Genomic DNA, 13774 nt, shown 5'->3' with positions numbered 1-13774 from the left:
TCTTTACCTATTCTAAACCATGTGAACGTGTCTTTACCTATTCTAAACCATGTGAATGTGTCTTTACCTATTCTAAACCATGTAAATGTGTCTTTACCTATTCTAAACCATGTGAATGTGTCTTTACCTATTCTAAACCATGTGAATGTGTCTTTACCTATTCTAAACCATGTGAATGTGTCTTTACCTATTCTAAACCATGTGAAGGGATGGCGTGATTAATGGGGAACCAATTACTTGTCTCTACAATGTCTGTGTGCTTGGGGGAGATAAGGTCCGAGAAAAGATGTGTGTGGTAGTGTCTGGAACCATTGTATGTCATCTCTGATGTTGCACCTATCCTGGTGTAGTGTATGACCTAGAGGCTCACTCCCCTCAGTCAGCTTGTCCAGGCGTGTGGTCAAGAAGGGGTTTTACTTGAGATGGGAGTATCTGGAGTTGACAATCGATCTATGCCATAGAATGAGTTGGTGTTTCTGTGCTATGAAGTACCAGGAACGAGATCGGAGCCACGTCTAAGGGGCCAAACTGAACAATTAGAACAGTGTTCATAGCAAATGCTATCTGGCTGCGGGATACTCCTTTCTCATATATCAAGTCTCACCTTGTGAGCCATTCCACACATCTGTTGATTGTCATGTAGACTGAGGGGTAGATCTTTGCTATAAAATATTTTTGTAGCCTTTGTGTCGGGTCTCTCAACGAATCATCCGAGGGTGGTTTGGCGACCAGCCATCGCTATTGCAGAGCTCTCACTAATAAAGATTCAGTTCAAGTATAACTATCACTTGTGTGATAAGCTTGTCTCTCCTCATTTGATAATACATAAATTAACCACCACACACACAAATGTAAACACACATGGGGTGGTGGGCTACGGACCACTGCTAACCAAATACACCTCACCTTACCCTCCCCATGTTTGGCTAATAGAAGGTTGTGTTCATAAGGCACCAAACGGAAGAAAACAGATTAAAACAAGGAGTGAGGGACTATCTGATCTTATCCAATAACAAACCCACATTTTTGTTTTCCGTTGAAAAAGTTGCTACATTTTTTCTGCTGTGTGCCCTAATGAACATGACCCAGGTTTGCATGTTTGCCAGACAGAGAGAGAGAAAAGAGAGTAAGAAGAATCCATCACACACACTGAGGAGGACAGGAGCGAGGGATTCAGCAAAGGACAAGATAGCCCTGTCAATACAGGTATGTTAATCTTATGTTTGGATATACTGTTTTATTGTTCAAAACCTTGGCGAATACTATAATAAAGAATTATGATAATATATCAGTAAAGAAATGGGTTATTACCACATTAATAAAAGGTTATTGTTGTGGTGGTATGTGTGGTAATGTCTAATGCTGAAAAGGACAAGAATAGTACATCCACATCCTATACATGGCAGGTGTTGGATGTCCAGAAATAGATCATATTTACTGATAATTTGAAGGGAGAATTGTTTTATGTTATTAATTAACATTTACTGATGAATATGTTGCTACATCCCAGATCCATGGAGTGGAGTAGGAGAGCTATCCCTGTCTCTGGTGAGAACTAAATCCCTACAAGGGTTCGGGTCAATTCTATTTCAGTTCCTGTCAAAACAGACAGTAAATCACATTCCAATTAACCTCTGTGAGATCCTTATGACATTGCCAGGAATAAGAATGAGTTGCATTTCCAAAAAGACAAGTCCTGTAGCTTTCAAATGAACCAATCAGAATTGAAAAGATAATTTAAATTTCAGTGCACTTCCTGAATTGACTGAAATGGAAATTGAGTTGACCCCAACCCTTTCATCTAAAAGTCAGATATCTTTAATGATCAGCATTACCCTATAGCATGTTACACAAGTTGTCATATAATGTTAAAGTGTATTCACAATATTATTCTCTATGACAAATTCATAATATTATTCATTCATAATATTGTTGTTTTACAGGGATCTTCCTACTCTTTTGGAGGGTCACCATGCAGATAGGTAAATGCATTTTTAATAAAGCAGACAGACAGACAAACAGACAAAAACAAACAAATCAAATCAACTAATCAATGAATTAACTATCAGTATTGGCCACTGTGACAGAACCTAAGCCTAATAATATATTTTGTTCAGTTAATGTCCCAATTAACGGTTACTAATTACATTTGATAATGTTGGTGCAGGCAGGTGTGTGTGCAGGGGGTATTTCTATATATTTGAGGTGTATTCACTAGGAACCAAACGGAACAAAATGGCCGACAAAGGGAGGGACTAATCTGAACTAACCTGTAAAATGTTGTCAGTTGAAAAATATATGGTTATGATATGCACTAATGAATAAACCTGTGTATTATATCTGTCTCTGTCACTCAAACAGACAACGTGGCATTGAGAGGAGTGGCTGCTCAGTCTTCCCTTTTTAATTGGGAAAATAGTCCAAGTAAAGTCATCGATGGAAACCGCAACACTAACTATAACTATGGTGGATCCTGCAGCAGCACTGCGTTTAACACCAACCCCTGGTGGAGAGTGGACCTGCTGGATGTGTACAGAGTGACAGCTGTCAACATCACCAACAGAGGAGACTGCTGTCCTGAGAGACTTGATGGTGCTGAGATCCGCATCGGTAACTCACTGGAGAACAACGGCATCAACAACCCCAGGTGACACATACTGTAGACATTTGTACATATGTATTTATTCTCTTGTCGGTGTTCAGATATGGTCTTCATTCTTCATTCTTCTGGAGCTGTTCTGTGTCTGTATTAGAACGGCATCAACAACTCCAGGTGACAAATAGACATCAGTACATTTTTATGTCCAGTCTTGAAGGAGATTGGATACATTGGTCTTGATCCATGATTCTGTAGCTATTCAGTCGCTATATATTTAACAGAATGACTGTATGGTACATTGTAGAGCGTCCTCATCCCCCCCCTCTCTCTCTCTCCCTCCCTTTCAGATGTGTTGTCATCTCCAACATCCCAGCAGGAAAGACCTACACCTTCCAGTGTAATGAGATGGAGGGTCGCTATGTTGTTGTGGTGATCCCTGGACAGAACAAGATTCTCACTCTGTGTGAGGTGGAAGTATTTGCCACAGTCAAACCTCCAGGTACTTCTTTACCAGTACATGTATTTATTCCGTCAGTGATGGTATGCCGAATAATAACTTTAATGACCAGAATGTATTTCCTGTGGAACACATTTAGTGGAGATGATAATTGTTTTCCAATGCATGTTTTTTTTTGTATTGAATGTTTTATTTGTGGGAGACAATGAGTAGAAATCTGTGTAAAATAAACCATAAAACTCATAATCTGGCAGTGTGACATTTTTTTTTCTTCAACAATGTGCGTTATAAAAATAACTCTGTTTATGCATCGCTCAGCTTACTAAACTCTAGTAAAACAATCACCTTTTGAGTTGTGTTATTTATGGTATTTTGCACAGATTTGAACTATTTTGCACCATGAAAAATAGTGCCAAATGTATTTCAGCCCCAAAGTCAAAGAGAACGGTGGTGAGGATGAAGATCCAATCAGATGCTGATCTGACAGACCAGGCAGTCAGTGACCAGCTACTACAGCAGGTAAGAGAGATGGAGAGGGAAGGGGGAGGGAGAGAGAAAGGGAGGAATAGAATGTATCTGTGTATTTGAACATTTATCTAACCGCTTGAACTTTCATCTAGCTGAATGTAGAGCTCGTGAAGCAGGGGGTGTCTGACATTCAACTGCGCTGGAGGACTCAGCCAGATGGACAGATTTTCCACCGTGAGGAAGAAGAGAAGGAGGGTGGACCCACACAGACAGGTAACAACAAGGAGCATATTATACAGACTGTTGTCCTTATTGCAACAGACATGCATTGAAGACATTGTGCTTTTATCAGAGTTGGGATCTATTCCATTTCAGAAAATAAATTGATATTTTTTAATTCCAATTCCAATTTTCCTCATTGTGTTTCTAGTATGAAAATGTGGAAGTGGAATTTCAGTTTACTTCCTGAATAGACTGAATTGAAATGTAATCAACCCTAACTCTGGGTCTTATTAACTTATTACCAAGTTGTTGTTGTAAGAAGAGAACGTGTTAGCGAGTCATAACTCAATTAGTACATGAAAGAGTTTCTGTATGTCATTTCTCTTCCAGGTGTCTGTGGAACTGAAGGGGGCTAGCCTGGTGAGAGACTCTAAGGAGACACAATAGTTTAAGATTGGACTTCCTTGACGACATAATCAATCTACCATAAAACTTCAATTAAATCCCAAATCTCAAATAGCTGCCTGTCCCTTCTAATAGCCAATCCAGCAAATAAACGCCTGTTTCAAAGAAACACGGGGTCTAAAATGAATTGTTTACAAGGTTACCATGAATTACTGATAGATATGAAATGGCAAGAACAAAAGCATCAACAACTTTGGGAGTACAGACCCCCAGAAATTGGCACCCCCAGTAAGAACTGACAAAAAAATATGTGAATAATGTTTCTGTCAAGGATAGTTTTTTTTATAGAGGCATGCTGAGACAAAATAAATGTGACACAGTGTGTAAACGATAACACAATTTGTGTAGGAAATTGATTAAAAGGCTGGAATTGAACAACTAACTATGCAAATGTGTAAAAACCTGTGTGCATTAAGGAAATAGATGCCTGGCTCAAATAGAAGCATTTATCTAATATGCGGCTGTTGTGTTCAGTGATTTAAGCAAATAAATGCCGGGGCGATAAATTGAAGTTGTCCTGTATTTTAAATGAATGTATAAACAACATTATTCCTTTCAACATGTATAAGTTAATATGCAGTTTGTTTCCTATTAATTTAAAGTAATGAACATGGTTTAGTCAAGTATATTACTTCAAGCCTCAATTCTTTTGACGAACCAAAGCAGCACCAATGAATTAGCCAGCCAACTTTGAAAAACAACCAAAATAAAGACTGATTTTCAGGTACATTATGTTTTTGGTTTAGACCATGCCCATTTCAAGCTTATCTTTCTACAATATATAGTTATTTTGGAAAATGTAGGCATGTTTGTGGCTAACGCATTGATTCTGCTTGGCAGTATACCCAATCTGGTCTTTTCTAAATAGAAGCGTAGCTTTAGGTGTTTTAATTTAATTGTGCAGAAACCATACAAATGTGTGACAGAAATTCTCTACAAATTGATGTACTCCCCTGTTAAAACATTGAGACAGAGTTGGGAAATAATATAAGTTAATGTATGAAAATGTTATAGAATATAAATAAATGCAATAACCTGAGAAATATCACAGTGTATCATCTGCTCTTGGAATGTACCTGCTGTATTACAATGGATATTCACTCATTCATTACTGTATTTCAACTGATATTCACTCATTCATTACTGTATTTCAACTGATATTCACTCATTCATTACTGTATTTCAACTGATATTCACTCATTCATTACTGTATTTCAACTGATATTCACTCATTCATTACTGTATTTCAACTGATATTCACTCATTCATTACTGTATTTCAACTGATATTCACTCATTCATTACTGTATTTCAACTGATATTCACTCATTCATTACTGTATTTCAACTGATATTCACTCATTCATTACTGTATTTCAACTGATGTTCACTCATTCATTACTGTATTTCAACTGATATTCACTCATTCATTACTGTATTTCAACTGATATTCACTCATTCATTACTGTATTTCAACTGATATTCACTCATTCATTACTGTATTTCAACTGATATTCACTCATTCATTACTGTATTTCAACTGATATTCACTCATTCATTACTGTATTTCAACTGATATTCACTCATTCATTACTGTATTTCAACTGATATTCACTCATAAGGGCCAGGATAGACCATAACTACTGTGATACTGAAGTGTTCTTTCTCACACCATGTCCAAGAAAACTAAAATGTACATCTGCCCCCAAATAATAACTTGAACTAAATAATTTCACCCCTAGCGTGGTAACCTCAGTTAGCTCAGTTAGCCAGCTAACTTTGACAAAACACCAGATATAACTTTTGATTTTCTGGTTCATTAAGAAATCTCAACTTAAATCTGTGTTTAAGGTTGTTGAGTTAATTACACCATGCCCATTTCAAACTTTCTCTTTCAAAAAATAAATAAAGTTATTTTGAAAATATTTTAGCAAGTTATCCATTTCTTACTATTGTTGTCAACATAGTAGAGGAGTTTGTTTATTTGAATCTATTTTAGTCCCCAATGGGGCAAAATCTTCCAAGAGTCCATGAAAAACAGAAATTGATTAGAGGGCCATATTTTGTCCTCTTGAAATGGCTGGGGAGGAGGCATAACCTCTTTGTTATGGCTAGCCTAAACAAGTTCACAAGTAAAATTGTGCTTAACAGATTCAATCACAAAGACCAGGGAGTTTGTCTAATGCCATGCAAAAATGGGTTAACATTATTTTGAATATCCCTTTGAGTATGGTTATTAATTACACTTGATGGTTATCAATACACCCAATCACGGAAAAAATGCAGGCATCCTTCCTAACTAACTAACTCAGATGCCGGAGAGGAAGGAAACCACTCTGGGATTTTATCACGAGGCCAATGGTGACTTTAAAACAGTTACAGTGTTGTGATATGAGAAAACTGAGGATGGCTCAACAACATTGTAGTTACTCCACAATATTAACCTAAATGACAGAGTGAAAAGGAGGAAGCCAGTACAGAACATTAATATTCCAGAACATACATCATATTTGCAGTAAGGCACTAAAGTAAAACAGCAAAAATTGTGGCAAAGAAATTCACTTTATGTCCTGAATACAAAGAGTTGTGTTCGAATTGCTCCAAATATAACACATCACTGAGAACCACTCCATATTTTCAAGCATAGTGGTGGCTGAATCATGTTATGGGCATGCTTGTCATTGGCCTCGCATTTGTAACATTGAGAGGGATACAGTTCACGGGATACAGTTCTGCTACAATGACGCATGTAAAGGCCTTCTGTTTCTGTATCTAGAATACAATTCAGGATGATGCCCAGGTACCACACGATATCGTCTGGAAGACAAATGAACAAAATTATACTCTATTCTGCAGTTTGAACAACAGTTGAACTGTGCCAGCAAAACATCAACATTAGGGTAGACTAGTTGAACATGCATACATGGGCACAGGCACAGAGATTACATATACAACCATATCTAGCCTAATAGAAATGGGGCACAACCCTCAACCTTTGCAGTGACCAGACCATACAAATGAGCCTAGGTAGATAGGCAGACAGTATGTACCTACAGCCATGTCCATCAAGCATGCCTAGGCAAATATGTTGTATAGTACAATCAGCTTCAGTTTTATAGATTTACAACAGTAAATTGTTGTACTATTGATTCACCTTACTGTTTGCTAGTAAACTTAGCTAGCCTGCTTGCTGGATATCCAATACTTGTAATTTACATCTGTTTGGAATCCTGTTTGGAATCCTGTTTTGCGTCATGCCTATAGCTTTGTGATTGAAATGCATCCGAAGTCATAATCATAACCAATGTCAACTAATTAATCGGCCATTCTGATTAATCGGTCGACCATTAGGACAAACTGGCCATGACTGACCCAGCAGACTCAGACCAGCTCCACAATAATGTCTCCCTGCAGGGAGCCACCCTTGGAAGACACAAGGAGTTACTTCAAGGTCCTATGGAGGGACTTCATACCCTGACAGGACGAGGCGTTCGATATCATGTTGGAGAAATTCTGCGGATTCCCCACTTGGCAGCGGGGTCACACCCATAATCTCTCAGCCTACCCCAGTGTCCCGAGAACCCAGTTTACCACCTCCGGAGCGCTCTGCTGGAGATTTCGGAACCTGCCAGGCTTTTCTATCTCAGTGTTCCCTCATTTTTGAGTAAAGGACGATGCTGCAGCCCGGAAACTAGCAGCGGATCTCGACTCACTAATGGCCTTGACCATTTCAATGGGCGACTACGGGAACAATGGAAGGAGAGGAGATTGGATTTCACTCACCAGTCCAAGGATTCCACCTCGCCTCCGAGGTATCCCAGAAGTCTCAGACGACTCCTTTGCCAAAAGAACACAAGGCTACCTGAGTTCCCCCGAGAGCCTCTGAAGACTGACATGTCATCATGGTCTGGAGCCCGTTCTGCCACACCCATTGGCTGAAGTCAGTGCAGCCTGCCCCAGGACGTCTTCCTGGGGGCTCGGAAGTTGCCCTGGACCTCTTCGCCATTCAAGCGGTGTACCAGGACCTCCAGAGGTGTTCAGTAAGGCCTGGGCCACTTCTCTGTTGTCACACCGACCATATGACTGTGGGATTAATCTTCTCCCAGGCACCACTCTGCCCTGGGGACGACTGTACTCTCTGTCGGGTCTGGAGACCTACATTGAGGACAATGGAGACCTACATTGAGGACTCCCATGAAGCAGGCTGCATCCGTCCTTCTGCCTCCCCTGCCGGACAAAACACTGCACCCGTGCATCAATCACCGGGGTCTCAACGACATAATTGATAATTATGAAGAACCACTACCTGCTACCTCTCATCTTCTTGGCCTATGAGCCGCTCCAGGGGACCACCGTGTTCTTGAAGCTGGACCTATGGAATGCCTACCACCTGGTGCGGATATGGGAAGGGGACAAGTGGAAGACTGCATTCAACACGGTCAGCGGTCACTATGAGTATCTGGTCATGCCATTTGGCCTTACCAATGCCCCTGCTATGTTCCAGGCTCTGGTTAATGATGTTGTCTGCAATATGTTGAACCGTTTTGTCTTCCTCTACCTCGATGACAGCCTTGTCTTCTCCCGCTCCACCCAAGAACATGTGCTCCATTGGCCCCAGCCTATGTCCAGAGTACAGCTGCAATGTTTCCTGGGATTCGCCAAATTTTGTCACCGCTTTATCCAGGGCTACAGCACCCTGGCATCCCCCTTGTCTGCACTTACCTCTCCCAAGGTTCCGTTCACATGATCCCCAGCTGCTGACCAGGCATTCCGGGATCTCAAACACCGCTTCACGACAGCTTCCATCTTGATTCATCCTGACCCATCCCGTCAGTTCATGGTGGAGGCTGATGCTTCTGATGTCGGAGTGGGGGCTGCCCTGACCCAGCGGTCTGCCCTGGACCTCAAGTTACATCCCTACGCCTTCTTCTCCCACCGCCTCAACGCCACGGAGAGAAGTTACAATGGGGGGAATTGTGAGCTTCTCGTGGTGAAGATGGCATTGGAGGAGTGGAGGCACTGGCTGGAGGGGGTGGAACATCCTTTCAATGTGTGGACTGACCACAAGAAACTGGAAAATCTCTGCACCGCCAAGTGCCTCAATTCCAGGCAAGCTCGGTGTGCCCTGCTGTTCACCCGGTTCAACTTCTCCCTCTCATACCGGCTAGGATCCAAGAATGTCAAGCCGGATGTGCTGTCATGCCGCTATAGCCCCACGGACACTACCCCGGAATCTGAGACCATCCTTCTCACCTCGTGCCTGGTGACGGCACTCAGCTGGGGAATAGGGAATCAGGTTCGTGAGGCTCAGCATTCCGAGCCGAACCCCAGCGGGGACCCAGATATCCAAATGTTCATTCCTGGCGTGGGCCACTCCTCGTTCCTGGAGTGGGCCCATCCCTCCAGGCTTGCCTGCCACCCGGGCTCCCGTTGAACCCTGGCTTTTGTGCGACAATGCTTTTGGTTGCCTACTATGCTTCCTGATGTCTCCGCATTCGTCACTGCACATCTCCCTGGACCCTGTCTGTTGGCAACACCGCCATCCTGACCGTGGAATATCGGATTTCCAAAGCCTCCCACTTCATTCCTTTCCCCAAGCTACCCTCTGCCAAAGAGACGTGCTGCACCAGCTCATGGTGCAGCACGTCTTCCGGATCCATGGACTAACAGTAGACATGGTCTCCGACCGGGGTCCTCAGTTCTCGTGCCGGTTCTGGAAGGCGTTCTGCACCCTCATTGGGTTGTTGGCCAGCCTGTCCTCCAGGTTCCACCCCCAATCCAACGGCCAGTTGGAGCGAGCCAACCAGGACCTAGAAACTACTCTGAGTTGCCTGGTATCTGCCAACCCCACCACCTGGAGCCAGCAGCTTGTGTTGGTTGAATACGCCCGCAACACCCTTCCCTGGTATGCTACGGGCCTATCACCCTTTGAGAGTTCCCTGGGGTATCAGATAACCCATTTCAGCAGGCTACTGTGGAATGACTCCAGATAACCCGTTTCAGTATGCCACTGTGGAATGACTCCAGATAACCTGAGTTTCACAGAAAGAAAAGGTCAGAAGAGAAGAGGGGTATATTAACCTCTTGCGCCGAGCCATCCCGGATCCAGTATCGTGACTACAGCCTCAAGCTCATTACCATAACGCAACGTTAACGATTTCTAAAAATCGCAAATGAAATGAAATAAATATGCCTGCTCTCAAGCGTAGCCTTTTCTTAACAACACTGTCATCTCAGATTTTCAAAATATGCTTTTGAACCATAGAAAATCAATTTAATTAATGAAATTTAATTAATTTGTGTAAGAGTGTTGATGGCTAGCTTAGCATTTAGCATAGCATTCTGCATGCAACATATTCACAAAAACCAGCGAAGGAGTCAAATAAAATAATTTACCTTTGAAGAACTTCAGATGTTTCAATGAGGAGACTCTCAGTTACATAGCAGATGTCCAGTTTTTCCTGAAAGATTCTTTGTGTAGGACAAATCGCTCCGTTTTGTTACTACGCATTTGGCTACCGAAACTAACCGAAAATTCAGTCACCTAAACGTCAAACTTTTTTCCGAATTAACTCCATAATATCGACCGAAACATGGCAAACGTTGTTTGAATCAATCCTCAAGGTGTTTTGTCAAATATCTCTTCATTGATATGCCGTTCGTGGAAGCATGGTTTTTCTCAGAATCCCATGGAAAAATACCAGCAGCTGAGTTTTGCGCACCAATTTCCACGCAGGACACCGTGCGGACACTTGGCAAATGTAGTCTATTATGGTCAATCTTCCAATGATAGGCCTGCAAATACATCACAATGCTCCAGACCCCTTGGGGAAACGATAGAAAGGGTAGGCTCATTCCTGTCGCATTCACAGCCATATAAGGAGATAATGAAAAAGGTAGCCTCAGAAATCCTGTTCATTTCCTGGTTGCAGAAACATCTTGGTTTTGCTTGAAGCTTTTGTTCTAGGGCACTCACAGTGAAAATCTTTGCAGTTCTGGAAACGTCAGAGTGTTTTCTTTCCAAAGCTATCAATTCCATGCATAGTCGAGCATCTTTTCGTGACAAAATATTGTGCTTAAAACGGGCACGTCTTTTTATCCAAAAATGAAATACTGCCCCTAGAGTCTGAAGAGGTTAAATTGATAACATGGTCTGGAAGGTACTCTGTGGTCCTCAAGCTACATAAAACCCCATAACACAAACCATACCCTATTCATGTTTATACTATGCGTACTGTAAATTTAAATCTCAGCTGTCAGCTTGTAAATTAGAGGTTGACCGATTAATCAGAATGGCCGATTATAACAATCAGTTTTCATAACAATCGGAAATCTGTATTTTTGGGCAATGATTTTGCAGATTTTTTTCAATATATTTTTTATACCCTTTATGTAACCTGGCAAGTCAGTTAAGAACACATTCTTATTTTCAATGACGGCCTAGGAACGGTGGGTTAACTGCCTTGTTCAGGGGCAGAACGACAGATTTTCACCTTGTCAGCGAATGCAGTAGAAGCCAAGGTAAGTTGCTAGCTAGCATTAAACTTATCTTATAAAAAACAATCCATCATAATCACTAGTTAACTACACATGGTTGATGATATTACTAGTTTATCTAGCGTGTCCTGCATATGCAATGCTGGGGGATGATTTAACAAAAGCGCATTTGCGAAAAAAGCACAATCGTTGGACAACTGTACCTAACCATAAACACCAATGCCTTTCTTAAAATCAAAACAGAGAAGTATATATTTTTAAACCTGCATATTTAGCTTAAAGATATCCAAGTTAGCAGGCAATATTAAGCAGGTGAAATTGTGTCACTCCTCTTGCGTTGATTGCACGCAGAGTCAGGGTATATGCAACAGTTTGGGCAGCCTGGCTCATTGCGAACTAATTTGCCAGAATTTTACGTAATTATGACATAACATTGAAGGTTGTGCAATGTAACAAGAATATTTAGACTTAGGGATGCCACCCGTTAAATAAAATACCGAACGGTTCCGTATTTCACCGAAATAATAAACGTTTTGTTTTCTAAATGATAGTTTCCGGATTCGACCATAATAAATGACCAAAGTCTCGTATTTCTGTGTGTTATGTTATAATTAAGTCTATGATTTGATAGAGCAGTCTGACTGAGCGATGGTAGGCAGCAGCAGGCTTGTAAGCATTCATTCAAACAGCACTTTTGTGCATTTTGCCAGCAGCTCTTCGCAAGCACAGCGCTGTTTATGACTTCAAACCTATCAACCTAATGGCTGGTGTAACCGATGTGAAATGGCTCACTAGTTAGCGGGGTGCGTGCTAATAGCGTTTCAAACGTCACTCGCTCTGAGACTTGGAGTAGTTATTCCCCTTGCTCTGCAAGGGCCGCGGCTTTTGTGGAGCGATGGGTAACGCTGCTTCGAGTGTGGCTGTTGTCGATGTGTTCCTGGTTCGAGCCCAGGTAGGGGCGAGGAGAGGGATGGAAGCTATATTGTTACACTGGCAATACTATAGTGCCTATAAGAACATCTAATAGTCAAAGGTAGATGAAATACAAATGGTATAGAGAAATAGTCCTATAAATACTATATTAACTACAACCTAAAAACCTCTTACCTTGGAATATTGAAGTCTCATGTTAAAAGGAACCACCAACTTTCATATGTTCTAATGTTCTGAGCAAGGAACTCAAACGTTAGCTTTTTTACATGGCACATATTGCACTTTTACTTCTCCAACACTTTGTTTTTGCATTATTTAAACCAGATTGAACATGTTTCATTATTTATTTGAGGCTAAATTGATTTTTAAAAATTGTATTATATTAAGTTAAAATAAGTGTTCATTCAGTATGGTTGTAATTGTCATTATTACAAATAAATAAATAAATAAATAAAAATCGGCCGATTAATCGGTATCTGCTTTTTTTGGTCCTCCAATAATCAGTGTCGGCATTAAAAAAATCATAATCGGTCGACCTCTATTGTAAATACTTCGGCCAACTTACCCTTACTTTGTGCAGAGCTAGGGGTTGGAAGTGCATGTTGGTGGAATCAGAATCTGTACCACCTACAACAAAACACAACAATACACAGTTAATCCACCCCAGTAATTATATTGATCTCTATTAGACTGGCGAGCTAAGCATACCAAAAATCAGATATGATTGGCTGAGCCATCTTACTGTGTTCGTCCAGCAGAATGTTGTCATGATCACACATGCACACACGCGCAGCGTTGGGCCAGTAACTGAAAGGTTGCTAGATAGAATCCCTGAGCTGACTAGGTAACAATCTGTCGTTCTGTCCCTGAACAGGGCAGCACTGTTCCTAGTTATTGTCATTGTGAATAAGAATGATTAACTGACTTGCCTAGTTAAATAAAAACACACACACACTCTTGAGGTTGTGGGTTATGGACATGTGAGACCCCAGCACCAAGACCCTCCAGGGAGACAAAATAGTTTTAGATTAAACTGAATAAATTATACAAATAGTAGAATATGTTATTCTTTCTTACTGGGAGAAAACATGTATAACTAATTATAATCGATTTTTCTGTTTGGTTTTGTCTTTAA

The 13774-nt window shown here is 41.1% G+C and overlaps 1 protein-coding gene across 1 annotated transcript in view; it reads left to right on the top strand.

Moving 5' to 3' along the window:
- The first annotated feature begins 1143 nt into the window (after positions 1 to 1143).
- LOC118369192 (uncharacterized) overlaps positions 1144 to 13774 on the top strand; it is a 30273-nt gene continuing 17642 nt past the window's right edge. The window contains exons 1-12 of the mRNA XM_052495690.1: positions 1144 to 1206; positions 1511 to 1548; positions 1944 to 1982; positions 2362 to 2647; positions 2947 to 3098; positions 3484 to 3575; positions 3677 to 3797; positions 7880 to 8021; positions 8123 to 8249; positions 8507 to 8941; positions 9044 to 9597; positions 9974 to 10153. Of these exons, the coding sequence (XP_052351650.1) occupies positions 1515 to 1548; positions 1944 to 1982; positions 2362 to 2647; positions 2947 to 3098; positions 3484 to 3575; positions 3677 to 3797; positions 7880 to 8021; positions 8123 to 8249; positions 8507 to 8941; positions 9044 to 9597; positions 9974 to 10153 (2162 nt within the window). The 5' untranslated portion in view covers positions 1144 to 1206; positions 1511 to 1514. The remainder of the gene's footprint in view (positions 1207 to 1510; positions 1549 to 1943; positions 1983 to 2361; positions 2648 to 2946; positions 3099 to 3483; positions 3576 to 3676; positions 3798 to 7879; positions 8022 to 8122; positions 8250 to 8506; positions 8942 to 9043; positions 9598 to 9973; positions 10154 to 13774) is intronic.

Source organism: Oncorhynchus keta, chromosome 35 (assembly GCF_023373465.1).
Source record: "Oncorhynchus keta strain PuntledgeMale-10-30-2019 chromosome 35, Oket_V2, whole genome shotgun sequence".
Classification (NCBI taxonomy): Eukaryota; Metazoa; Chordata; class Actinopteri; order Salmoniformes; family Salmonidae; genus Oncorhynchus; species Oncorhynchus keta.
Note: the sequence above shows the minus strand (reverse complement) of the source record. Positions and strands in the feature narration are given on the sequence as shown.